Source organism: Cherax quadricarinatus, chromosome 43 (assembly GCF_038502225.1).
Source record: "Cherax quadricarinatus isolate ZL_2023a chromosome 43, ASM3850222v1, whole genome shotgun sequence".
NCBI classification, from domain to species: domain Eukaryota; kingdom Metazoa; phylum Arthropoda; class Malacostraca; order Decapoda; family Parastacidae; genus Cherax; species Cherax quadricarinatus.
In genome coordinates, this window is record NC_091334.1 from 26378228 (window position 1) to 26404975 (window position 26748).

The window sequence follows — 26748 nt, forward strand, 5'->3', positions numbered from 1 at the left end:
TATATATATATATATATATATATATACTATATATATATATATATATATATATATATATATATATATATATACGTATATATATATATATATATATATATATATACGTATATATATATATATATATATATATATATATATATATATATATATATATATATATATATATATATATATATATATATATATATATATATATATATATATTTTCAACAAGTCGGCCGTCTCCCACCGAGGCAGGGTGACCCACCGAGGCAGGGTGACCCAAAAAAAAGAAAGAAAATCCCCAAAAAGAAAATACTTTCATCATCATTCAACACTTTCACCACACTCACACATTATCACTGCTTTTGCAGAGGTGCTCAGAATATAACAGTTTAGAAGCATATACGTATAGAGATACACAACATATCCCTCCAAACTGCCAATATATATATATATATATATATATATATATATATATATATATATATATATATATATATATATATATATATATATGTAGGAAAGAGGGAAATTTTTTCCCAGTAAAAGTAGGCCTTAGACAAGGATGTGTGATGTCACCGTGGTTGTTTAATATATTTATAGATGGGGTTGTAAGAGAAGTAAATGCGAGGGTCTTGGCAAGAGGCGTGGAGTTAAAAGATAAAGAATCACACACAAAGTGGGAGTTGTCACAGCTGCTTTTTGCTGATGACACTGTGCTCTTGGGAGATTCTGAAGAGAAGTTGCAGAGATTGGTGGATGAATTTGGTAGGGTGTGCAAAAGAAGAAAATTAAAGGTGAATACAGGAAAGAGTAAGGTTATGAGGATAACAAAAAGATTAGGTGATGAAAGATTGAATATCAGATTGGAGGGAGAGAGTATGGAGGAGGTGAACGTATTCAGATATTTGGGAGTGGACGTGTCAGCGGATGGGTCTATGAAAGATGAGGTGAATCATAGAAGTGATGAGGGAAAAAGAGTGAGTGGTGCACTTAGGAGTCTGTGGAGACAAAGAACTTTGTCCTTGGAGGCAAAGAGGGGAATGTATGAGAGTATAGTTTTACCAACACTCTTATATGGGTGTGAAGCGTGGGTGATGAATGTTGCAGCGAGGAGAAGGCTGGAGGCAGTGGAGATGTCATGTCTGAGGGCAATGTGTGGTGTGAATATAATGCAGAGAATTCGTAGTTTGGAAGTTAGGAGGAGGTGCGGGATTACCAAAACTGTTGTCCAGAGGGCTGAGGAAGGGTTGTTGAGGTGGTTCGGACATGTAGAGAGAATGGAGCGAAACAGAATGACTTCAAGAGTGTATCAGTCTGTAGTGGAAGGAAGGCGGGGTAGGGGTCGGCCTAGGAAGGGTTGGAGGGAGGGGGTAAAGGAGGTTTTGTGTGCGAGGGGCTTGGACTTCCAGCAGGCATGCTTGAGCGTGTTTGATAGGAGTGAATGGAGACAAATGGTTTTTAATACTTGACGTGCTGTTGGAGTGTGAGCAAAGTAACATTTATGAAGGGATTCAGGGAAACCGGCAGGCCAGACTTGAGTCCTGGAGATGGGAAGTACAGTGCCTGCACTCTGAAGGAGGGGTGTTAATGTTGCAGTTTAAAAACTGTAGTGTAAAGCACCCTTCTGGCAAGACAGTGATGGAGTGAATGATGGTGAAAGTTTTTCTTTTTCGGGCCACCCTGCCTTGGTGGGAATCGGCCGGTGTGATAATAAAATAAAAAAAAATATATATATATATATATATATATATATATATATATATATATATATATATATATATATATATATATATATATATATATATATATATATATACACACACACACACATACAGGTCTCCCTCAACATTCGCGTTTTCAGCTTTCTCGGGCTTCACACATTCGCGAATTCCCAGCCTCCAAATTCTCAGCCGCCAAATCATATTCAAGTTTCCCGCCACCTGCGAGTCCCTACTACCCTCCCACCGACCCCCGCAACTGGCAGCCAGCCCTCCCACCACTCAGTGTGGTGAGTGTTTTGTTTGTTCATTATTTGCTATTAAACTACAGTATAAATAATGTAAACACATTCATGACTGCATACTGGAATGGCTATTTGGACATGTATTAGACGGTGACATCATGTGTTTACTCTTGAACACAGCAAAGAATCAAACATTTCTGCTACTGCTAATAATAACAATAGTAACAATAGTAATAATAATAATAATAATAATAATAATAATAATAATAATAATAATAATAATAATAATAATAATAATCATAATAATAATAATACGATATAACTGAAGAAGGAAATTGTACAAAAATACGAGGAAGTGGTTGACACATCGTCAGTGTGGTTTTGTTTATGCTGGAGTGAACATTAGTCTCCCTGCTCTTCCAAACATTTCACAATAATTCATTGTTTGGTGCTTGTAGATTGAGTGCGACTGGAGTGGTTGAGGCAGTGGTAGAGGCAGTGATAGAGGCAGTGATAGAGGCAGTGATAGAGGCAGTGATAGAGGCAGTGATAGAGGCAGTGGTAGAGGCAGTGGTAGAGGCAGTGATATTTACTAACATTTTTTTTTTTTTTCAACAAGTTGGTCGTCTCCCACCGAGGCAGGGTGACCCAAAAAAGAAAGAAAATCCCCCAAAAGAAAATACTTTCATCATTCAACACTTTCACCACACTCACACATTATCACTGCTTTTGCAGAGGTGCTCAGAATACAACAGTTTAGAAGCATATACGTATAAAGATACACAACATATCCCTCCAAACTGCCAATATCCCAAACCCCTCCTTTAAAGTGCAGGCATTGTACTTCCCATTTCCAGGACTCAAGTCCGACTATATGAAAATAACCGGTTTCCCTGAATCCCTTCACTAAATATTACCCTGCTCACACTCCAACAGATCGTCAGGTCCCAAGTATCATTCGTCTCCATTCACTCCTATCTAACACGCTCATGCACGCTTGCTGGAAGTCCAAGCCCCTCGCCCACAAAACCTCCTTTACCCCCTCTTTCCAACCCTTTCGAGGATGACCCCTACCCCTCTTTCCTTCCCCTATAGATTTATATGCTTTCCATGTCATTCTACTTTGATCCATTCTCTCTAAATGACCAAACCACCTCAACAACCCCTCTTCTGCCCTCTGACTAATGCTTTTATTAACTCCACACCTTCTCCTAATTTCCACACTCCGAATTTTCTGCATAATATTTACACTACACATTGCCCTTAGACAGGACATCTCCACTGCCTCCAACCGTCTCTTCGCTGCTGCATTTACCACCCAAGCTTCACATCCATATAAGAGTGTTGGTACTACTATACTTTCATACATTCCCTTCTTTGCCTCCATAGATAACGTTTTTTGACTCCACATATACCTCAACGCACCACTCACCTTTTTTCCTTCATCAATTCTATGATTAACCTCATCCTTCATAAATCCATCCGCCGACACGTCAACTCCCAAGTATCTGAAAACATTCACTTCTTCCATACTCCTCCTCCCCAATTTGATATCCAATTTTTCTTTATCTAAATCATTTGATACCCTCATCACCTTACTCTTTTCTATGTTCACTTTCAACTTTCTACCTTTACACACACTCCCAAACTCATCCACTAACCTTTGCAATTTTTCTTTAGAATCTCCCATAAGCACAGTATCATCAGCAAAAAGTAACTGTGTCAATTCCCATTTTGAATTTGATTCCCCATAATTTAATCCCACCCCTCTCCCGAACACCCTAGCATTTACTTCTTTTACAACCCCATCTGTAAATATATTAAACAACCATGGTAACATTACACATCCCTGTCTAAGACCTACTTTTACTGGGAAGTATTCTCCCTCTCTTCTACACACCCTAACCTGAGCCTCACTATCCTCATAAAAGCTCTTTACAGCATTTAGTAACTTACCACCTATTCCATAAACTTGCAACATCTGCCACATTGCTCCTCTATCCACTCTATCATATGCCTTTTCTAAATCCATAAATGCAATAAAAACTTCCTTACCTTTATCTAAATACTGTTCACATATATGCTTCAATGTAAACACTTGATCTACACATCCCCTACCCACTCTGAAGCCTCCTTGCTCATCCCCAATTCTACATTCTGTCTTACCTCTAATTCTTTCAGTTATAACTCTACCGTATACTTTTCCTGGTATACTCAGTAAACTTATTCCTCTATAATTTTTACAATCTCTTTTGCCCCCTTTCCCTTTATATAAAGGGACTATACATGCTCTCCGCCAATCCCTAGGTACCTTCCCCTCTTTCATACATTTATTAAACAAAAGTACCAACCACTCCAACACTATATCCCCCCCTGCTTTTAACATTTCTGTCATGATCCCATCAGTTCCAGCTGCTTTACCCCCTTTCATTCTACGGAATGCATCACGTACCTCCACCACACTTACATTCTGTTCTTCTTCACTCCTAAAAGATGGTATACCTCCCTGGACAGTGCATGAAATTACCGCCTCCCTTTCTTCCTCAACATTTAAAAGTTCCTCAAAATATTCTCGCCATCTACCTAATACCTCCCTCTCCCCATCTACTAACTCCCCTACTCTGTTTTTAACGGACAAATCCATACTTAACTTGTTTAACTCACTCCAAAATTTTTTCTTATTTTCATTAAAATTTCTTTACAGTGCCTCTCCCACTCTTTAATCTGCTCTCCTTTTGCACTCTCTCACCACTCTCTTCACCTTTCTTTTACTCTCCATATACTCTGCTCTTCTTATAACACTTCTGCTTTGTAAAAACCTCTCGTAAGCTACCTTTTTCTCTTTTATCACACCCTTTACTTCATCATTCCACCAATCACTCCTCTTTCCTCCTGCCCCCACCCTCCTATAACCACAAACTTCTGCCCCACATTCTAATACTGCATTTTTAAAACTATTCCAACCCTCTTCAACCCCCCCACTACTCATCTTTGCACTAGCCCACCTTTCTACCAATAGTTGCTTATATCTCGCCAGAACTTCCTCCTCCCTTAGTTTATACACTTTCACCTCCCTCTTACTTGTTGTTGCCACCTTCCTCTTTTCCCATCTACCTCTTACTCTAACTGTAGCTACAACTAAATAATGATCTGATATATCAGTTGCCCCTCTATAAACATGTACATCCTGGAGCCTACCCATCAACCTTTTATCCACCAATACATAATCTAACAAACTACTTTCATTACGTGCTACATCATACCTTGTATATTTATTTATCCTCTTTTTCATAAAATATGTATTACTTATTACCAAATTTCTTTCTACACATAGCTCAATTAAAGGCTCCCCATTTACATTTACCCCTGGCACCCCAAATTTACCTACTACTCCCTCCATAACATTTTTACCCACTTTAGCATTGAAATCCCCAACCACCATTACTCTCACACTTGATTCAAAACTCCCCACGCATTCACTCAACATTTCCCAGAATCTCTCTCTCTCCTCTACACTTCTCTCTTCTCCAGGTGCATATACACTTACTATAACCCACTTTTCACATTCAATCTTTATTTTACTCCACATAATCCTTGAATTTATGCATTTGTAGTCCCTCTTTTCCTGCCATAGCTTATCCTTCAACATTATTGCTACTCCTTCTTTAGCTCTAACTCTATTTGAAACCCCTGACCTAATCCCATTTATTCCTCTCCACTGAAACTCTCCCACCCCCTTCAGCTTTGTTTCACTTAAAGCCAGGACATCCAGTTTCTTCTCATTCATAACATCCACAATCATCTTTTTCTTATCATTTGCACAACATCCATGCACATTCAGACTTCCCACTTTGACAATTTTCTTCTTCTTATTCTTTTTAGTAATCTTTACAGGAAAGGGGGTTACTAGCCCATTGTTCCCGGCATTTTAGTTGACTTTTACAACACGCATGGCTTACACAAATAACCCGCACATAAAAGAGAGAAGCTTACGACGACGTTTCGGTCCGACTTGGACCATTGACAAAGTCACACGGGTTATTTGTGTATCGTTCCAGTCACGGTATTGTGCCTTTTTGTTATTTACGCATGGCTTACGGAGGAAAGATTCTTATTCCACTTCCCCATGGATATAAAAGTTAAAGTAATAAGACCAAGAACTATTAAGATAAAATCAAAGAAAACTCAGATGAGTGTGTATAAATAAACATGTACATGTATGTGTAGTGTGACCTAAGTACATTATGAATAACTATTATTATTATTATAAATGTTATTAATATTAACATGTACTATTATTATTTATAACATACGTATATGTTAGTAAATACCACTGCCTCTATCACTGCCTCTACCACTGAATTATTGTGAAATGTTTGGAAGAGCAGGGAGATTAATGTCCACTCCAGCATAAACAAAGTCACACTGAAGATGTGTCAACCACTCCCTCGTATTTTTATACAATTTCCTCCTTCAATTATATCGTATTATTATTATTATTATTATTATTATTATTATTATTATTATTATTATTATTATTACTATTGTTAAAATTAGCAGTAGCAGAAATGTTTGATTCTTTGCTGTGTTCAAGAGTAAACACATGATGTCACCGTCCAATACCTGTTCAAGTAGCCATTCCAATATGCAGTCATGAATGTGTTTACATTATTTATACTGTAGTTTAATAGCAAATAATGAACAAACAAAACACTCACCACACTGAGTGGTGGGAGGGCTGGCTGCCAGTTGCGGGGGTCGGACGGAGGGTAGTAGGGACTCGCATTGGTGGAGGAAGTGGTGGAGGCATTGGTGGAGGCAGTGGTGGAGTCTGTGGTATTTAATAACATACATGTTATTAAAGCACAACATGTATATATTTAGTACAATTTACGACGTTTTCATGTATTTTATGATTGTTCATGGTTCAACAAGTTAAGCAGTATTGTATTATATTTCCCTACAATATATTGGGGCACCAAACATTCACGGTTTTTCAACATTCGCGAGGCTCTTGATCCCCTAACCCTCGCAAATGTTGAGGGACACCTGTGTGTGTGTGTGTGTGTGTGTATATATATATATATATATATATATATACTAGAGAACAAATGGATTTGTCAGTTAAAAATAGGAGAGGAGAGTAATTAAATGGAGAGTTAGAGGTATTGGGAAGATGGTTGGAATATTTTGAGGAATTGTTAAATGTTGATGAAGATAGGGAAGCTGTGATTTCGTGTATAGGGCAAGGAGGAATAACATCTTGTAGGAGTGAGGAAGAGCCAGTTGTGAGTGTGGGGGAAGTTCGTGAGGCAGTAGGTAAAATGAAAGGGGGTAAGGCAGCCGGGATTGATGGGATAAAGATAGAAATGTTAAAAGCAGGTGGGGATATAGTTTTGGAGTGGTTGGTGCAATTGTTTAATAAATGTATGGAAGAGGGTAAGGTACCTAGGGATTGGCAGAGAGCATGCATAGTTCCTTTGTATAAAGGCAAAGGGGATAAAAGAGAGTGCAAAAATTATAGGGGGATAAGTCTGTTGAGTGTACCTGGTAAAGTGTATGGTAGAGTTATAATTGAAAGAATTAAGAGTAAGACGGAGAATAGGATAGCAGATGAACAAGGAGGCTTTAGGAAAGGTAGGGGGTGTGTGGACCAGGTGTTTACAGTGAAACATATAAGTGAACAGTATTTAGATAAGGCTAAAGAGGTCTTTGTGGCATTTATGGATTTGGAAAAGGCGTATGACAGGGTGGATAGGGGGGCAATGTGGCAGATGTTGCAAGTGTATGGTGTAGGAGGTAGGTTACTGAAAGCAGTGAAGAGTTTTTACGAGGATAGTGAGGCTCAAGTTAGAGTATGTAGGAAAGAGGGAAATTTTTTCCCAGTAAAAGTAGGCCTTAGACAAGGATGTGTGATGTCACCGTGGTTGTTTAATATATTTATAGATGGGGTTGTAAGAGAAGTAAATGCGAGGGTCTTGGCAAGAGGCGTGGAGTTAAAAGATAAAGAATCACACACAAAGTGGGAGTTGTCACAGCTGCTCTTTGCTGATGACACTGTGCTCTTGGGAGATTCTGAAGAGAAGTTGCAGAGATTGGTGGATGAATTTGGTAGGGTGTGCAAAAGAAGAAAATTAAAGGTGAATACAGGAAAGAGTAAGGTTATGAGGATAACAAAAAGATTAGGTGATGAAAGATTGAATATCAGATTGGAGGGAGAGAGTATGGAGGATGTGGCATGCAAAGAGTACGTAACCTTTATTCGGCGCATGGACACACCCTCATTTACAGGCTATCTCCCCCAACCAGCGAACCAGGTTGCTAAGAGTTGATGATGGGGCCCCATCGTTCAACTAGTGACCAGGTTCTAGCCAATAAGGTGGGATTGACAATCGCAGAGGTTATGTGGATACCGCTCTCCTGTCTGCCCTTGTCATTCCCATTCTAGAGCTGGTTGAAGCACGGTCTGCTTTCTTGTGGCTTCTATTTCTGCCTTGCTTACCGTGACGTGCACTATATTTATTACTGTACATAGTGTACATATTGCTGTTCTAAATTTGGTGAAGGATAATATAAGTCTAAACTTTTTCTACTGTGTTTATTTGCTCCCATTACACCTGGGTTAACAGGCCATTTGAAAGCCTAGGTTGTAATATGGGTAGCCTGTCCGAGAGCTGGACTTAGAGAAACGGTTGAGCTTAGGGTGAAGCTTGTAGCAGGAACATTGTGTAGCTTGCTGTTTCGCTTCGCTTTACAAATTTTGCGTGTCAGTTGCTTATGATCAGCCTTGCTATTGTGTGATCGTTCAACAGCTCGCTACTAGCTTGTTCAGTGTGCTCGCTTCGCTACGGTCAGTCTTGTGTGCAGTCGGCTTTGCTTGTATGCGTATTCTGCAATCGTACTGTGCATAGCTAAGCGTGTTCTGCAAATTAACGTGTTACGTTGGGGTATTCGTACTGTGCATAGCGAATAACTTATGCCACCTAGACGAGTCAGACGCCTGGTGTCGGCATATACTTTGCATAACCTACCTAAATTGTCCCTACAGCGTTGTTGGCAAATTGCTCGTTCCATTGGCATTCCCTATAAACGCACTCTTACAGCTGCGCAACTGCGTTCACTTATTGCTGACATACTTATTGAAGAAGAGATGGCACATCAGACTCCTCCCTCTACGGGAGCTAGGGCAAAAACTACTATGTTCTCGCAGGAGGAAGATGATACACCTACGGAGCAAAATGGTCAGTATAGTGCACATGGGTTGTCTCAGGGTGAATCAGCGTCGTTGGCACTTCAGCTGGCAAAAATCAATCTTGAGCAAACTAGGGAACAGAGAGCATTCGCAAGGGAAGAATTTGATAGGGAAAGAGAAAGGAGGCAGTTTTCGCATTCTGTAAACGATTTCAGTTTACAAAAAGCAGTACAGCTTGTTCCCCGCTTCAATGAGGCCGAACCAGAGCAATTTTTCGAAAGCTTCGAAAATCAGGCTCGAGCCTTGAGGTGGCCGGAACAGCACTGGGCAGCGTTGGTTCATACAGCATTATTGGGTAAGGCACAGGAATTTATGTCGGTATTAACTGACGCTGAATTCTCTGATTATCAAGTAGTGAAGACCACAGTGTTGGGAGCATATACATGTATCCCAGCTAAATATCGTAAGACCTTCAAATTGAACAGGCGGCAGCTTGGTCAATCCCTGGTGGACTTTGTGAGACAGCAAACCAAAGCTTTTACCAGCTGGTATAAAGCGAGTGGTGTCTCTAACTTTGAGGAGCTGGTGCAGCTTATTCTGATTGATAACCTGCTGGAGTCTGTGGGACCAGAGGTTCGTGTCTTTCTGCAGGATCGTGACTTAACCACTGCATTGGAGGCGGCCAGGTTGGCTGATACCTTCGAAACGAACCGCTCCTTGTCCGAGCGGTCCCGTCTCTCTTTTCAACAGTCTGGCGTGAGCAGAGATCGACAACATTGGAGAATGAAGTGCCAGCCGGAGGGAGAGCGTCTACGACATCGAACCAAGTCACCTGGTGAGCCACGCTTCTCAACATATGGTCCCCCTGCGGAGAGGCAAACTACTTATGGAGCATCTCGACAACAATATCCAGAGAGGCACCAGCCAGAACGACACCACTTGCAACGTCATCAGGGAGTAAAGGGCAAGCCTGTCGTCTGCTTCAGGTGTAATAAAGTAGGTCATATCAGTTCCAACTGCCCTCAAAAACCTCAACCCATCGGGAAAATCTCTAATATCCCTAGTAACATGTCCCCTGATGTGGGGGTTTTTTTTAGTGAGGGGATACGGGCTACCGTCCGCTTGTATCTTGGACCTATGTTGGCTTATCTGACTGCTGTCTCACTCTGAGTTTAGGGTTTGGCTTTCAGGCACTAGGAAAGCTGAGCTCTATCTAAGAGTTGGATGGTGGAGAGGATAGGCGGTCCCATTATTTTGTGCCATGGCGGCACGGTTACCACTGGGAGGTGGCAGCCTAATCCTGAGCCTTCTCGGGGGTGGGGGTGTGGCATGCAAAGAGTACGTAACCTTTATTCGGCGCATGGACACACCCTCATTTACAGGCTATCTCCCCCAACCAGCGAACCAGGTTGCTAAGAGTTGATGATGGGGCCCCATCGTTCAACTAGTGACCAGGTTCTAGCCAATAAGAAGGTGGGATTGACAATCGCAGAGGTTATGTGGATACCGCTCTCCTGTCTGCCCTTGTCATTCCCATTCTAGAGCTGGTTGAAGCACGGTCTGCTTTCTTGTGGCTTCTATTTCTGCCTTGCTTACCGTGACGTGCACTATATTTATTACTGTACATAGTGTACATATTGCTGTTCTAAATTTGGTGAAGGATAATATAAGTCTAAACTTTTTCTACTGTGTTTATTTGCTCCCATTACACCTGGGTTAACAGGCCATTTGAAAGCCTAGGTTGTAATAGAGGAGGTGAACGTATTCAGATATTTGGGAGTGGACGTGTCAGCGGATGGGTCTATGAAAGATGAGGTGAATCATAGAATTGATGAGGGAAAAAGAGTGAGTGGTGCACTTAGGAGTCTGTGGAGACAAAGAACTTTGTCCTTGGAGGCAAAGAGGGGAATGTATGAGAGTATAGTTTTACCAACGCTCTTATATGGGTGTGAAGCGTGGGTGATGAATGTTGCAGCGAGGAGAAGGCTGGAGGCAGTGGAGATGTCATGTCTGAGGGCAATGTGTGGTGTGAATATAATGCAGAGAATTCGTAGTTTGGAAGTTAGGAGGAGGTGCGGGATTACCAAAACTGTTGTCCAGAGGGCTGAGGAAGGGTTGTTGAGGTGGTTCGGACATGTAGAGAGAATGGAGCGAAACAGAATGACTTCAAGAGTGTATCAGTCTGTAGTGGAAGGAAGGCGGGGTAGGGGTCGGCCTAGGAAGGGTTGGAGGGAGGGGGTAAAGGAGGTTTTGTGTGCGAGGGGCTTGGACTTCCAGCAGGCATGCGTGAGCGTGTTTGATAGGAGTGAATGGAGACAAATGGTTTTTAATACTTGACGTGCTGTTGGAGTGTGAGCAAAGTAACATTTATGAAGGGATTCAGGGAAACCGGCAGGCCGGACTTGAGTCCTGGAGATGGGAAGTACAGTGCCTGCACTCTGAAGGAGGGGTGTTAATGTTGCAGTTTAAAAACTGTAGTGTAAAGCACCCTTCTGGCAAGACAGTGATGGAGTGAATGATGGTGAAAGTTTTTCTTTTTCGGGCCACCCTGCCTTGGTGGGAATCGGCCGGTGTGATAATAAAAAAATAATAATATATATATATATATATATATATATATATATATATATATATATATATATATATATATATATATATTTATATATATATATATATATATATATATATTTATATTTTTATTTTATTATTATCACACTGGCCGATTCCCACCAAGGCAGGGTGGCCCCGAAAAAGAAAAACTTTCACCATCATTCACTCCATCACTGTCTTGCCAGAAGGGTGCTTTACACTACAGTTTTTAAACTGCAACATTAACACCCCTCCTTCAGAGTGCAGGCACTGTACTTCCCATCTCCAGGACTCAAGTCCAGCCTGCCGGTTTCCCTGAATCCCTTCATAAATGTTACTTTGCTCACACTCCAACAGCACGTCAAGTATTAAAAACCATTTGTCTCCATTCACTCCTATCAAACACGCTCACGCATGCCTGCTGGAAGTCCAAGCCCCTCGCACACAAAACCTCCTTTACCCCCTCCCTCCAACCTTTCCTAGGCCGACCCCTACCCCGCCTTCCTTCCACTACAGACTGATACACTCTTGAAGTCATTCCGTTTCGCTCCATTCTCTCTACATGTCCGAACCACCTCAACAACCCTTCCTCAGCCCTGTGGACAACAGTTTTGGTAATCCCGCACCTCCTCCTAACTTCCAAACTACGAATTCTCTGCATTATATTCACACCACACATTGCCCTCAGACATGACATCTCCACTGCCTCCAGCCTTCTCCTCGCTGCAACATTCATCACCCATGCTTCACACCCATATAAGAGCGTTGGTAAAACTATACTCTCATACATTCCCCTCTTTGCCTCCAAGGACAAAGTTCTTTGTCTCCACAGACTCCTAAGTGCACCACTCACTCTTTTTCCCTCATCAATTCTATGATTCACCTCATCTTTCATAGACCCATCCGCTGACACGTCCACTCCCAAATATCTGAATACGTTCACCTCCTCCATACTCTCTCCCTCCAATCTGATATTCAATCTTTCATCACCTAATCTTTTTGTTATCCTCATAACCTTACTCTTTCCTGTATTCACCTTTAATTTTCTTCTTTTGCACACCCTACCAAATTCATCCACCAATCTCTGCAACTTCTCTTCAGAATCTCCCAAGAGCACAGTGTCATCAGCAAAGAGCAGCTGTGACAACTCCCACTTTGTGTGTGATTCTTTGGGAGTTTATGTATGTGTGTATATATATATACACATACATAAAAGGTTCTTGGTGGTGAAAATGTTGGGAACCAATGAACTACAACATGTGTACACAATATATACTTTGACAACATAAGTACACAAGTTAATATACTATACCAACATATGTACAGAGGGATATACACTACACCAACATACGTAGAGAGGGATATACGTACACTACACCAACATACGTACAGAGAAGGATATACACTGCACCAACATATGTAGAGGGATATATACTACACCAACATATGTACAGAGAGGATATACACTACACCAACATATGTAGAGGGAGGGATATACACTGCACCAACATATGTAGAGAGAGAGAGAGATATACACTACACCAACATATGTACAGAGAGGGATATACACTACACCAATATGTACAGAGAGGGATATACACTACATCAACGTACGTACAGAGGGGGATATACACTACACCAACATACATACAGAGAGGGATATACACTACACCAACATACATACAGAGAGGGATATACACTACACCAACATACATACACACAGTGTTTAATACTTACACTGGGCCAACATGTTGCGTACTTGTTGCTGTATGGCCATGATGTGGTCCTTGGTGAGACCTACTCCAGGTTGCAGACCCTGGATGATGGTCTTGGGACCTTGTTCAGTCATGCGTACTTGCACCCTAAGCGTCAGGCTGCTTCCCGAAGTCGTCGAGTTGCTCTGAGAGTTGACAATCTTCTTGGCTTCAGTAGCTGTGGCATTGGTAGTGTTGTTGGGCGCGGTGGTGGCAGGCACAGCAGCATTGTTTGTCATCACCGTCTTCACCATAGTGCCGTCGGGCGCCAAGATGGTCTTTATTCTCGGTGGGGTCTGGCTGACTGGAGCGGTAGCTGTCTGTCGACCACAGTTGACTGAGGGCGAGACAGCAGCGGCTTCGCTGGCACCAACTGTGACGACATGTTTACTGTCATTACCTTGCTTTAATAGTATGGGTTGACCATTGACTTTCACAACGTGGCTGGTAGGTATGCCAGTGGCGCTCCCCACTGCAACCTTCTGATTGCCGTCCGTGGTGGCGTTGGCAACACCGACACCACCAGCAACAACAGTTTTTGTTTGCTGTGTCACTTGAATAGCGGGTGTGGCACCCTGAGCTGTCGCTGGCACCACTGCTGCTGAGTTAGTAACACTTGCCGTCTTGGTGTTGATGAGCTGGAACTTGCCGTCGGGTCGCTGGATCAGTTGCTGGCCATCAAACAAGCCTCTGACTTGCAACTGGCCATCCGGTAGTCTGATAATCTGTATCTGCTGACTGGGAGCTCGGGGAGTGGCTGGCGTTGTTGGTGATGCAGCAGTAGTCGAGGAATTTGTTGTGGCTGCAGCAGTTGCTGTTGCTGGCACCACGGGACGAGGAGTGCGAGGTTGAAGAGCCACAGAATTGGTGGAACGAGGAAGAATCATCCGCTGGCCAGCACTCGTGCCGACGGCCTGTAGTCTTATGACCTTGTTACCCTGCGTAGTGACATGGACCTTCGGCCCAGCATTGACGGGAAAGATGGTGCTGCTGCCAAGGCTGATACCACTGTTGTCGCTGCTCCCCGTTGTCTGCTGTGCCGCTGCTGCAGCTCCACTGCTGCCACCAGCTGCTGGCGACGTTGTCTGCACAGTGATGATGCGGCCGTCCCTCGTGGCCATTATCTTCTTGCCGGAAACTATAGTAGGGATCGGTCCACTCACGGCCATGATGGTTGACGCTCCAGCCTGAACGACCTTAGTGCCAGTACCAGCTGGTAGGGCCAATTTGGCTCCTGACGCTGTGGTCAGGGTAGCAGCCGAACAGAGTGACAGTTTGACGATACCGCCCTTGGCCAGAGGTGTGTTCTCAAGCGCGCGCTTCTGGTTAAAGTTGGCCCGCTGGATCTTGAGCTGCTCCTCCATCCTGGCCCGGATCTCGGCCGGCGAGGCACCCTGCGTCGTCACCGTCTGGATGGACTCACCCCGCTCCCCAACTGTCCTTTTGGTCACCACTGCTGCCCGCTCCAGCCGCTCCCCAAAAAAGCGGATCTCCCACAGGTCGAGCTTGTCCTCGTCGACCCATTCTTCAATACTCTGGGGTTGAGTGTTCACGGGTGACTGGGCACGTCTTCGTTTCCTCAACCCGCTCCGCTGGGACGGTGTGAATTCTGACAAACATTAAGTGGAATTAACTGCAATGTCACAGTACCCTAACACATACCTAGGTGTTGTACATGTGTCTTAGTCATCAATAGACACACCAAGGTGTTGTACATGTCCTAGTCATCAATGAGAACCTATCTCCAGAATCAAACATGGACACACAAATGAGTATGTACATACCTCCAGAATCAAAGGCATCTAGTGGAACAACAACAGTTACTAGATACCATAATTTTAAGCAGTCCTAACTTACCTGTAGAAACAAAACAAAACAAATCTACGACTTCAAGGGTGATGGACTGATTTCATCATCTTCACATCCCTACTGCTCCTGCCTACTTTCTGTACTCGACTGAAAAAGCCTACTGTGTAGGCGAAACGTTTCGGAATAAAGTTGCCTAACTGTTGCTTATGTGTCTTACCTACCAAAAAGTACTACACTTGCTTACAAAACACACCCCAGATAATGAAACATGAGCTGCCAGGTCTCACAATCACATCAAGGAGGCATGACTGCTAGGCAGATCAGGTCTAAAACATATCATTCAATTGATGTAAAACAAGACCTAATACTTCCAACAAGATAAAGTGCAGAATGTATGTAGATGAGTGTTTAACAATGTCAGAATCTATCGTACTGGCTACATACGTAAATTCAAACCTGATGAAAGACAATATTCATCAGCATTTTCCCCGAGAGGGTAAAATCATTGTAAAAACATCAGTCACAATTTATATGCATCAAATAACTAATAAAGAAGATCTAAAAAGTCATGGTACGGGTGAGGTTAGAACTTACGGCAAGTCATAAATCTCACTTGCCATGGGTTCTAATGCCACCCGTACCATTGTTTGTTTGTAATTGTGCTATTACGATTTTGTGCGACAAGATGTAACAAGATCCCAAAGGCAGTGACCTGACCGAGTCTAACCAGTCCACAGATAACATCAGCACTACATTCACTAGTGACTTTGAAATTACTAGCTGATGTACTCTTGTGCTAGTACCCAGGGCAGCTGTCAGATAAAGTAACTCCTGGTGGATAACAAAATCACTGATAGGTGCTGGTGATTTCACACAGAGAGGTCAATCTTCCTGCAATGAAACTGAATCACAACAGACCACGTAGGATTTGTTCTTTGGACATTCTTCACAGCCTCGACACTGAACGGATGATTTGTTTACTACTGTACTAATGTGTCGAGATAAAGCATCTGTGACTACATTTGATTTGCCTGGCAAGTGTTTACACTGGCCTGAGTGAGTCAGACTAGCCCATAAGTCACATCAACATTGTCCCATGTAGAGTGCAATGTACCTCATTCCTTAATGCTCTTCAGTATTTAATGCCACACCTGGCTGTCTTCAAGAGGGCCCTAGACAGGCACCTAAAGTCAGTACCTGACCAGCCGGGCTGTGGCTCGTACATCGGCTTGCGTGTGGCCCACAGTAACAGCCTGGCTGATCAGATCCTAAGGCACCACGCAGCCTGGTCACAGACTGGGCCACGGAGGCGTTGACCCTCGGAACACCCCTCAGGTATACCCTCCAGGTACACTCCAGGTATACTCTAGGTATACCCTCCAGGTATACTCAAGTATACCCTCCAGGTATACTCAAGTATACCCTCCAAGTATAATCCAGGTATACCCTCCAGGTATACTCCAGGTATAACCTCCAGGTATACCCTCTAGGTATACTCCAGGTGTACCCTCCAGGTATAACCTCCAGGTTTACTCCAGGTATAACCTCCAGATATAATCCAGGTATACCCTCTAGGTATACTCCAGGTGTACCCTCCAGGTATACTCCAGGTATAACCTCCAGGTATAATCCAGGTATACCCTCTAGGTATACTCCAGGTATACCCTCTAGGTATACTCCAGGTATACCCTCCAGGTATACTCCAGGTATACCCTCTAGGTATACTCCAGGTATACCTTCCAGGTATACTCCAGGTATACCCTCTAGGTATACCCTCTAGGTATACTCCAGGTATAACCTCCAGGTATACTCCAGGTATAACCTCCAGGTATACTCCAGGTATAACCTCTAGGTATACTCCAGGTATACCCTCCAGGTATAACCTCCAGGTATACCCTCTAGGTATACTCCAGGTATACCCTCTAGGTATACTCCAGGTATACCCTCTAGGTATACTCAAGTATACCCTCCAGGTATACTCAAGTATACCCTCCAGGTATAACCTCCAGGTATACCCTCCAGGTATACTCCAGGTATAACCTCCAAGTATACTCCAGGTATACTCCAGGTATACCCTCCAGGTATACCCTCCAGGAATACCCTCCAGGTATACTCAAGTATACCCTCCAGGTATACTCAAGTATACCCTCCAGGTATACTCAAGTATACCCTCCAGGTATACTCCAGGTATACCCTCCAGGTATACCCTCTAGGTATACTCCAGGTATACCCTCCAGGTATACTCCAGGTATACCCTCTAGGTATACTCCAGGTATACCCTCCAGGTATACTCCAGGTATACCCTCCAGGTATACTCAAGTATACCCTCCAGGTATACTCAAGTATACCCTCCAGGTATACTCAAGTATACCCTCCAGGTATACTCAAGTATACCCTCCAGGTATACTCAAGTATACCCTCCAGGTATACTCAAGTATACCCTCCAGGTATACCTCACTTGTTCATTATAAATTCATTTATTCAGTATGCATGGTTCATAATATTCACTATGCATGGTTCATAATATTCAGTATGCATGGTTCATAATATTCACTATGCATGGTTCATAATATTCAGTATGCATGGTTCATAATATTCACTATGCATGGTTCATAATATTCACTATGCATGGTTCATAATATTCAGTATGCATGGTTCATAATATTCACTATGCATGGTTCATAATATTCACTATGCATGGTTCATAATATTCACTATGCATGGTTCATAATATTCACTATGCATGGTTCATAATATTCACTATGCATGGTTCATAATATTCAGTATGCATGGTTCATAATATTCACTATGCATGGTTCATAATATTCACTATGCATGGTTCATAATATTCAGTATGCATGGTTCATAATATTCACTATGCATGGTTCATAATATTCACTATGCATGGTTCATAATATTCACTATGCATGGTTCATAATATTCACTATGCATGGTTCATAATATTCACTATGCATGGTTCATAATATTCAGTATGCATGGTTCATAATATTCACTATGCATGGTTCATAATATTCACTATGCATGGTTCATAATATTCACTATGCATGGTTCATAATATTCACTATGCATGGTTCATAATATTCACTATGCATGGTTCATAATATTCAGTATGCATGGTTCATAATATTCACTATGCATGGTTCATAATATTCACTATGCATGGTTCATAATATTCACTATGCATGGTTCATAATATTCAGTATGCATGGTTCATAATATTCACTATGCATGGTTCATAATATTCACTATGCATGGTTCATAATATTCACTATGCATGGTTCATAATATTCACTATGCATGGTTCATAATATTCACTATGCATGGTTCATAATATTCACTATGCATGGTTCATAATATTCACTATGCATGGTTCATAATATTCACTATGCTAGACCCATTTTTTCTTGTATAATCTTTTATTACAGATGAATCCTGGTACCATTATCTTTATCTTGTTTACTAACTTATAGTACATTATCTTGTTTACTAACTTATAGTACATTATCTTGTTTACTAGTTTATAGTACATTATCTTGTTTACTAGATTATAGTACATTATCATGTTTACTAGCTTATAGTACATTATCTTGTTTACTAGTTTATAGTACATTATCTTGTTTACTAACTTATAGTACATTATCTTGTTTACTAACTTATAGTACATTATCTTGTTTACTAACTTATAGTACATTATCTTGTTTACTAGTTTATAGTACATTATCTTGTTTACTAACTTATAGTACATTATCTTGTTTACTAGTTTATAGTACATTATCTTGTTTACTAGCTTATACTACATTATCTTGTTTACTAGTTTATAGTACATTATCTTGTTTACTAGCTTATACTACATTATCTTGTTTACTAGTTTATAGTACATTATCATGTTTACTAGCTTATAGTACATTATCTTGTTTACTAGTTTATAGTACATTATCTTGTTTACTAACTTATAGTACATTATCTTGTTTACTAACTTATAGTACATTATCTTGTTTACTAACTTATAGTACATTATCTTGTTTACTAACTTATAGTACATTATCTTGTTTACTAACTTATAGTACATTATCTTGTTTACTAACTTATAGTACATTATCTTGTTTACTAACTTATAGTACATTATCTTGTTTACTAACTTATAGTACATTATCTTGTTTACTAACTTATAGTACATTATCTTGTTTACTAGATTATAGTACATTATCTTGTTTACTAGATTATAGTACATTATCTTGTTTACTAACTTATAGTACATTATCTTGTTTACTAACTTATAGTACATTATCTTGTTTACTAACTTATAGTACATTATCTTGTTTACTAACTTATAGTACATTATCTTGTTTACTAGATTATAGTACATTATCTTGTTTACTAACTTATAGTACATTATCTTGTTTACTAACTTATAGTACATTATCTTGTTTACTAACTTATAGTACATTATCTTGTTTACTAGCTTATAGTACATTATCTTGTTTACTAACTTAATAGTACATTATCTTGTTTACTAACTTATAGTACATTATCTTGTTTACTAGCTTATAGTACATTATCTTGTTTACTAACTTATAGTACATTATCTTGTTTACTAACTTATAGTACATTATCTTGTTTACTAACTTATAGTACATTATCTTGTTTACTAACTTATAGTACATTATCTTGTTTACTAACTTATAGTACATTATCTTGTTTACTAACTTATAGTACATTATCTTGTTTACTAACTTATAGTACATTATCTTGTTTACTAACTTATAGTACATTATCTTGTTTACTAACTTATAGTACATTATCTTGTTTACTAACTTATAGTACATTATCTTGTTTACTAACTTATAGTACATTATCTTGTTTACTAACTTATAGTACATTATCTTGTTTACTAACTTATAGTACATTATCTTGTTTACTAACTTATAGTACATTATCTTGTTTACTAGCTTATAGTACATTATCTTGTTTACTAGCTTATAGTACATTATCTTGTTTACTAGCTTATAGTACATTATCTTGTTTACTAACTTATAGTACATTATCTTGTTTACTAACTTATAGTACATTATCTTGTTTACTAACTTATAGTACATTATCTTGTTTACTAACTTATAGTACATTATCTTGTTTACTAACTTATAGTACATTATCTTGTTTACTAGCTTATAGTACATTATCTTGTTTACTAACCTATAGTACATTATCTTGTTTACTAACTTATAGTACATTATCTTGTTTACTAGCTTATAGTACATTATCTTGTTTACTAACTTATAGTACATTATCTTGTTTACTAGCTTATAGTACATTATCTTGTTTACTAGCTTATAGTACATTATCTTGTTTACTAACTTATAGTACATTATCTTGTTTACTAGCTTATAGTACATTATCTTGTTTACTAGCTTATAGTACATTATCTTGTTTACTAACTTATAGTACATTATCTTGTTTACTAGCTTATAGTACATTATCTTGTTTACTAACTTATAGTACATTATCTTGTTTACTAGCTTATAGTACATTATCTTTTGTTTAATAGCATTTTTATTTTTTATTTTGACTAATTTTATTCAGTACAGGTTGACTACGTAACACTTACTCGACCAATTCTTTAGCATAATTTATTATTACACATAAATCCTGTTGTCATTTTTATCGTCTTTATTAGTTCTTAGTGAATCATTTCACCTTGTACTTAACCCTTAAACGCTCCAAACAGATCGACGTTCAAATTCGGAGCTACAAAAGTAGATCTACGTTTTTTTTACATATTTTCAAACATAACAAAAAAAAATGTAGATAAAAGTTTTTTTACATACTTTAAGATGTTGAAAAAAGTTATAAATACGTTTGGACCATTTAAGGGTTAATGGCACTGTTTTCTATTTTTCTTCTTTTAATTAACTCAAACTTTTACCAACTTGTCTTATACGTCACATTATCGCAGACTTCTACAGTTATACCAACTAAGTCGTACTGATGTCAACTTCTACCTTGTCCACTACATTCCAAATCCTAACTTCATCCAGGAATATATCAGTTTTCAACTACAATATTACATGCCTCAGTAAGTGCTATGATAACCAGGAATACAACAGGGCCCCACTTTACGGTATTCTGCTAATACAGACATTTCAAATTACGACCAAACCTCGCTATACGACTACCTCCACCTGACTTTCTAATACAGTCACCACGTCCCACCTGTTTTTGTTTACATTCTCCGTGAGCTCCAGGAGCACCGCATCTCTCCATTATGTCTGGAAACTTTCCAAAATTTCAAGTGTTTCTAAAAGTTATTACATATTTTATATATACAGTGGACCCCCGGTTAACGATATTTTTTCACTCCAGAAGTATGTTCAGGTGCCAGTACTGACCGAATTTGTTCCCATAAGGAATATTGTGAAGTAGATTAGTCTATTTCAGACCCCGAAACATACACGTACAAATGCACTTACTTAAATACACTTACATAATTGATCACATTTGGAGGTAATCGTTATGCGGGGGTCCACTGTACTCTGATAATTATATTTATGTACACCTGTACCTAAATAAACTTACACGTTGTGCTGGCATGCAGGTACACATTAAAATCAGTAAGAGTGTCTTATGTCTGGAGATGCCATATTAACCTTTTCAGGGTCGACAGGCCCTCTCCTAAACTTGTTCTCAGGGTCAAAAATTTCAAAAAAAAAAAATTATGAAATGACAGAGAACCTTTTCCTGATCATAATGACACCAAAAGTATGAAATTTGATGGAAAACTTACAGAATTATGCTCTGGCAAAGTTAGTGGTCTTGACGATGTTTATGCATCGACGATTTTGCCCAACTTGAGCCCTATTTCCGACCAATTCCAATGTACCAGTCGACAAAAATCATAACTATTTCGCTAGAACTCCATTTTTTCTATTGAATGAGTACAAGAAACCACCCACTTACTGATTTCAACTATCCAATAAAGTGGTCAGAAATTGGCAATTTTGCCAATTTCACACACATTTCAAAAGATGCCAATTTCCAAACAGGGTCCAGAATAAACAAGAAAGACATTCCTGGCACTAAAATAACATTTTCTCTGTTCATTAGTCACGTCCCCAGGCCCCTCTTACATTTCTTTTACTTTCCACTTTCAATTTTTATTCTCACAAAAAAATAGAAGATTTACTGTTATGCAGACTACTGTATTAGTGTAGAAATGGTATAAATAATATCAGCGCACTTGTGAAAGAATATTAGACTCACCAGTTGACGTGTATTGGACGCGTGGCATGATTTGTTTACTTTTGAACTTTGGTAAAAATCGAACATTTCTGCTACTTTGAGCTCAATTACAAGGTACTTTTCATTGTGAAACCAATCCAAATCATCTCAATTTCTGTAATATGTCTTCCATTCTATAAAATGAGACCAAGAAAACTAGAATATAACCATAAATAGCATAGGAAAATACACTGCAAAGTCGCTGTTTTAAAGCAAAAACACGATCGGAGTTTTTTTCTCTCATTATGCACTGTGTGCTGCAGGATTTTTTCTATACTGTGCACAGTGACCACACAGACCCATTCTTTCATATGTAGGCCTACCAGCTTTCTCTCGCTAGATTTGAAGGCACTAGAATTTGTGTGTACTAGTATGGCACCAACCCTGGCGTGCAAGCCGTACTAGTACGGCACCAACCCTGAAAGGGTTAATGATAATAATAATACAGTGGACCCTCCCTTTTCATCGATCTCCATTATCACCAATTTCCATTTTCGCTGACTTTTTTCATCAAAATATTGGTTCCGATTTCGTCGATGGCACGGAACCTGTCCAGTGCCCAGCACGCAGACAAAGCCGCCTCCCACACGCATTCTCAGGCAGTGTCGTGTTGTTTCTCAGTGAGTGAACATAATCCTGCGAGGTCATATGAAACATTTTATAATAATCCATTGTTTTTGGCACTTGTTTGAGTGTGACTTCTAAATAAGCCACCATGGGCCCAAAGAAAGCTCCTAGTGCCAGTCCTTTGGTAAAGAAAGTGAGGAACACAATAGAATTAAAGAAAGAAATCATAGCAAAGTACCAAAGTGGAGGAGGAGGAAGAGAGAGGGGAGAATGTGCCTTCTTCAGCAATTCTACGATATGTACAATACTAAAGCAGCACAAGTCGATAAAGGCTATAGTGCCAGCCAGTGATAAAGTGTAGCATTAACAGTGTAGCAAGTAAGTTAAGCGATTAATCGATAGAAAAAGGACAGCATGAACCTAACTCCTTGAATGTTGTCGGAGTTATATAGGGCTACTGACAACACCATCGCCTCTGCTGCCACCTTCACCACCACTATGTACGGCTTATGCTCTCAGTGGCCCTTATACACCCAACAACAACACCACACCACCATTTGTGATATACATAGTACATAATGGCATATTTTATTCATTCTAGAGTATATGTCATGTTTCTATGTTATTAACCCTTTGAGGGTCTGTCCCGTAGATCTACGGCTTTACGTTCAGGGTCCAAACCGTAGATCTACGTCATGAGCTCAGCTCACTCTGATAAACTGTGAGTGGTACATATGGGCCTAGATATGAGAGAATACATCTATGTGGTATGTGTGCACCACATAAAAGAGATCCTGCAGCACGCAGTGTATAATGAGAGAAAAAAACTGAAATCATGATTTTTCGATTAAAACAGCGACTTTGCAGTGTTTTTCGTATGTTTTTTATAGTTGTATTTGCGATTTCTTGGTCTCATTTGATAGAATGGAAGACATATTACAGAAATAAAGATGATTTTGATTGGTTTTAGCACTGGAAATGGCTTGAAACTGAGCTCAAAGTAGCAGAAATGTTAAATTTTTGCCGATATTCAAGAGTAAACAAACGACCTCACATGTCTAATACATGCCAGCTGGTGGGTCTAATATACATTCACAAATATGGTGATGATATTTATACAATTATTACAGTATTGCATAACAGTAAATCTTCTATTTTTTGGTGTGAATAAAAATTCATTATGTGAATAAAAAATCAAAATGGAATTTATTTGTAAAGCCTCAAAACATAACTAATGAACAGAGGAAATGTTAGTTTAGTTCCAGGAATACCTACATTGTTTATTCTGGACCCTATTTTGAAATTGGAATATTTTGAACTTTGTGTAAAATTGGCCAAATTAACAATTTCTGATCACTTTAATTTGTAGTTGAAACAGTTGACATGGCGATTTCTTGTGCTCAATCGATAGAATAGAAGTAATACTAGTGAAATAGCTAAGAATTTGGTTGACTGGAATAATGTAATTGGCCTTAAATGGGAGTCAAAGTCGGCAAACTCGCCGATTCGTAAATATCGCTGACACATCAAAATTCGCGAGAGCATAATTTCGTCAATTTTCCATCAAATTTTGTACTTTTTGTTTTATTACCTTCACAAAAAGATTCTCTACCATTTCACAAGAAAAAATAACAAATTTTTTTTTTGAAAATTCTTGGACACTGGGGCACCACTTCAGATTTGGGCCTTGGACCCTGAAGGGGTTAACATTGTTTATTATGCCATATTAGATGAATTGTAATAGATAAATAAGCCGTGGAGTTGATATTAGTGTCATACTGAGGTATACTGTCCTGTCTCCAACAATAAACTCTCCTCCACCTTCCCTCCGCCCCAACTGCCATATGCCAACAAGAATCTTCAATAAAGGTTAGTGTGATGTTAAATGTTTATTTAAACATTTTATTAGTGCTTTATATTTATTTGTCGTTCTTTTCTGCATGTAAATCTATAACCTAAAAAAAAAATTTTTTTTTGTTAATACTTCTGGGTGTCTGAAACGGAATAATTGGATTTACATTATTTCTTATGGGGAAAATGGTCTCGGTTCTCGCCGACTTACATTTTCACTGATCTCTCTGGAACGGATTAAACATGAAAACTGAGGGTCCACTGCACTATGATAACCAGGACTATATCAGTTTTCAACTACAACATCAGATCTCTGAGTAAGTCCTCCCAGCACAGAGATGACTGACGCTCCACACTCCACGAAAAAACTTCGGCTTTTGGAACTTTTCAAATTTCAGAATTTCGGATTTAAGGGGTGTGGACCTGTATTAAGTTAGTAATAGAACTAGGCATTAAAAACAATAAAAAGTAAAATACACACACAGTACACTCATTACTTACCTTAGAATATTTGTAGTCTTAATGTAGGATGAAAGGTGAGTAGTATTTATTGTAAGAAGTCAGGTATGTTGTGTATCTCTATACGTATATGCTTCTAAGCTGTTATATTCTGAGCACCTCTGCAAAAGCAGTGATAATGTGTGAGTGTGGTGAAAGTGTTGAATGATGATGAAAGTATTTTCTTTTTGGGGATTTTCTTTCTTTTTTTGGGTCACCCTGCCTCGGTGGGAGACGACCGACTTGTTGAGAAAAAAAAAAAAAAAAAAGTCAGGTGTGGGAGAGGTGGTAGCCAGCCTGGCCACCTCCACCCACATGTAATATACTATGACAAATAAAGTGCCCCAGCGTGATAAAATGCACATATAGTACACTCATTATTTACCTTAAAAATATTTGTAGTCTTAATGTAGAGTGAGAGGTGAGTAAACGAGGTAAAAAAGAATAAACGAGAGAGAGAACGAGTAAATGAGAGAGGAGACAGACATGGAGTTATGTAAACAAGCAGACATCTGGTTTTGGTTCATACATGTAACATTTCATATCAATGTTAATTTATTCTACTGTGGGGTGTATTTATCATGTTTATATGTTATGTAGCATGTTTATTATATAATTTTGAAAAAAAATATCATAGATGGATTAATGAAAATGTTTATATTAACCCTTTGACTGTCGCGGCCGTATATATACGTCTTACGAGGTACCGTGTTTGACGTATATATACTCATAAATTCTAGCGGCTTCAAATCAAGCAGGAGAAACCTGGTAGGCCCACATGTGAGAGAATGGGTCTGTGTGGTCAGTGTGCACCATATAAAAAAAATCCTGGAGCACGCAGTGCATAATGAGAAAAAAAAAACTCCGACCGTTTTTTTAATTAAAATGCCGACTTTGTGGTCTATTTTCGTATAGTATTTATGGTTGTATTCTCGTTTTCTTGGTCTCATTTGATAGAATGGAAAACATATTATAGAAATAGAGGTGATTTTGATTGATTTTACTATAAAAAGAACCTAGAAATGGAGCTCAAAGTAGGGGAAATGTTTGATTTTTGCCAATGTTCAAAAGTAAACAAATGATGTCATTGTCCAATAAATGTCCAACTAGCCATTCTAATATGCAGTCATGAATGGGTTGATGTTATTTATACAATTATTACAGTATTGCAGTAGTCTGCATAATAGTAAGTCTTCTATTTTTTGTTTGAACAAAAATTCAAAATAGAAAGCAAGAGTAATATC

The 26748-nt window shown here is 39.3% G+C and overlaps 1 protein-coding gene across 2 annotated transcripts in view; it reads right to left on the bottom strand.

Annotated features, from left to right (window-relative positions):
- The window catches only part of LOC128694096 (nucleosome-remodeling factor subunit NURF301-like), a 175104-nt gene that overhangs the window by 93068 nt on the left and 55288 nt on the right, over positions 1 to 26748 (bottom strand). For both annotated transcript variants that reach the window (XM_070093764.1, XM_070093765.1), the window contains exon 13: positions 13467 to 15092. In XM_070093764.1, the coding sequence (XP_069949865.1) occupies positions 13467 to 15092 (1626 nt within the window). The remainder of the gene's footprint in view (positions 1 to 13466; positions 15093 to 26748) is intronic.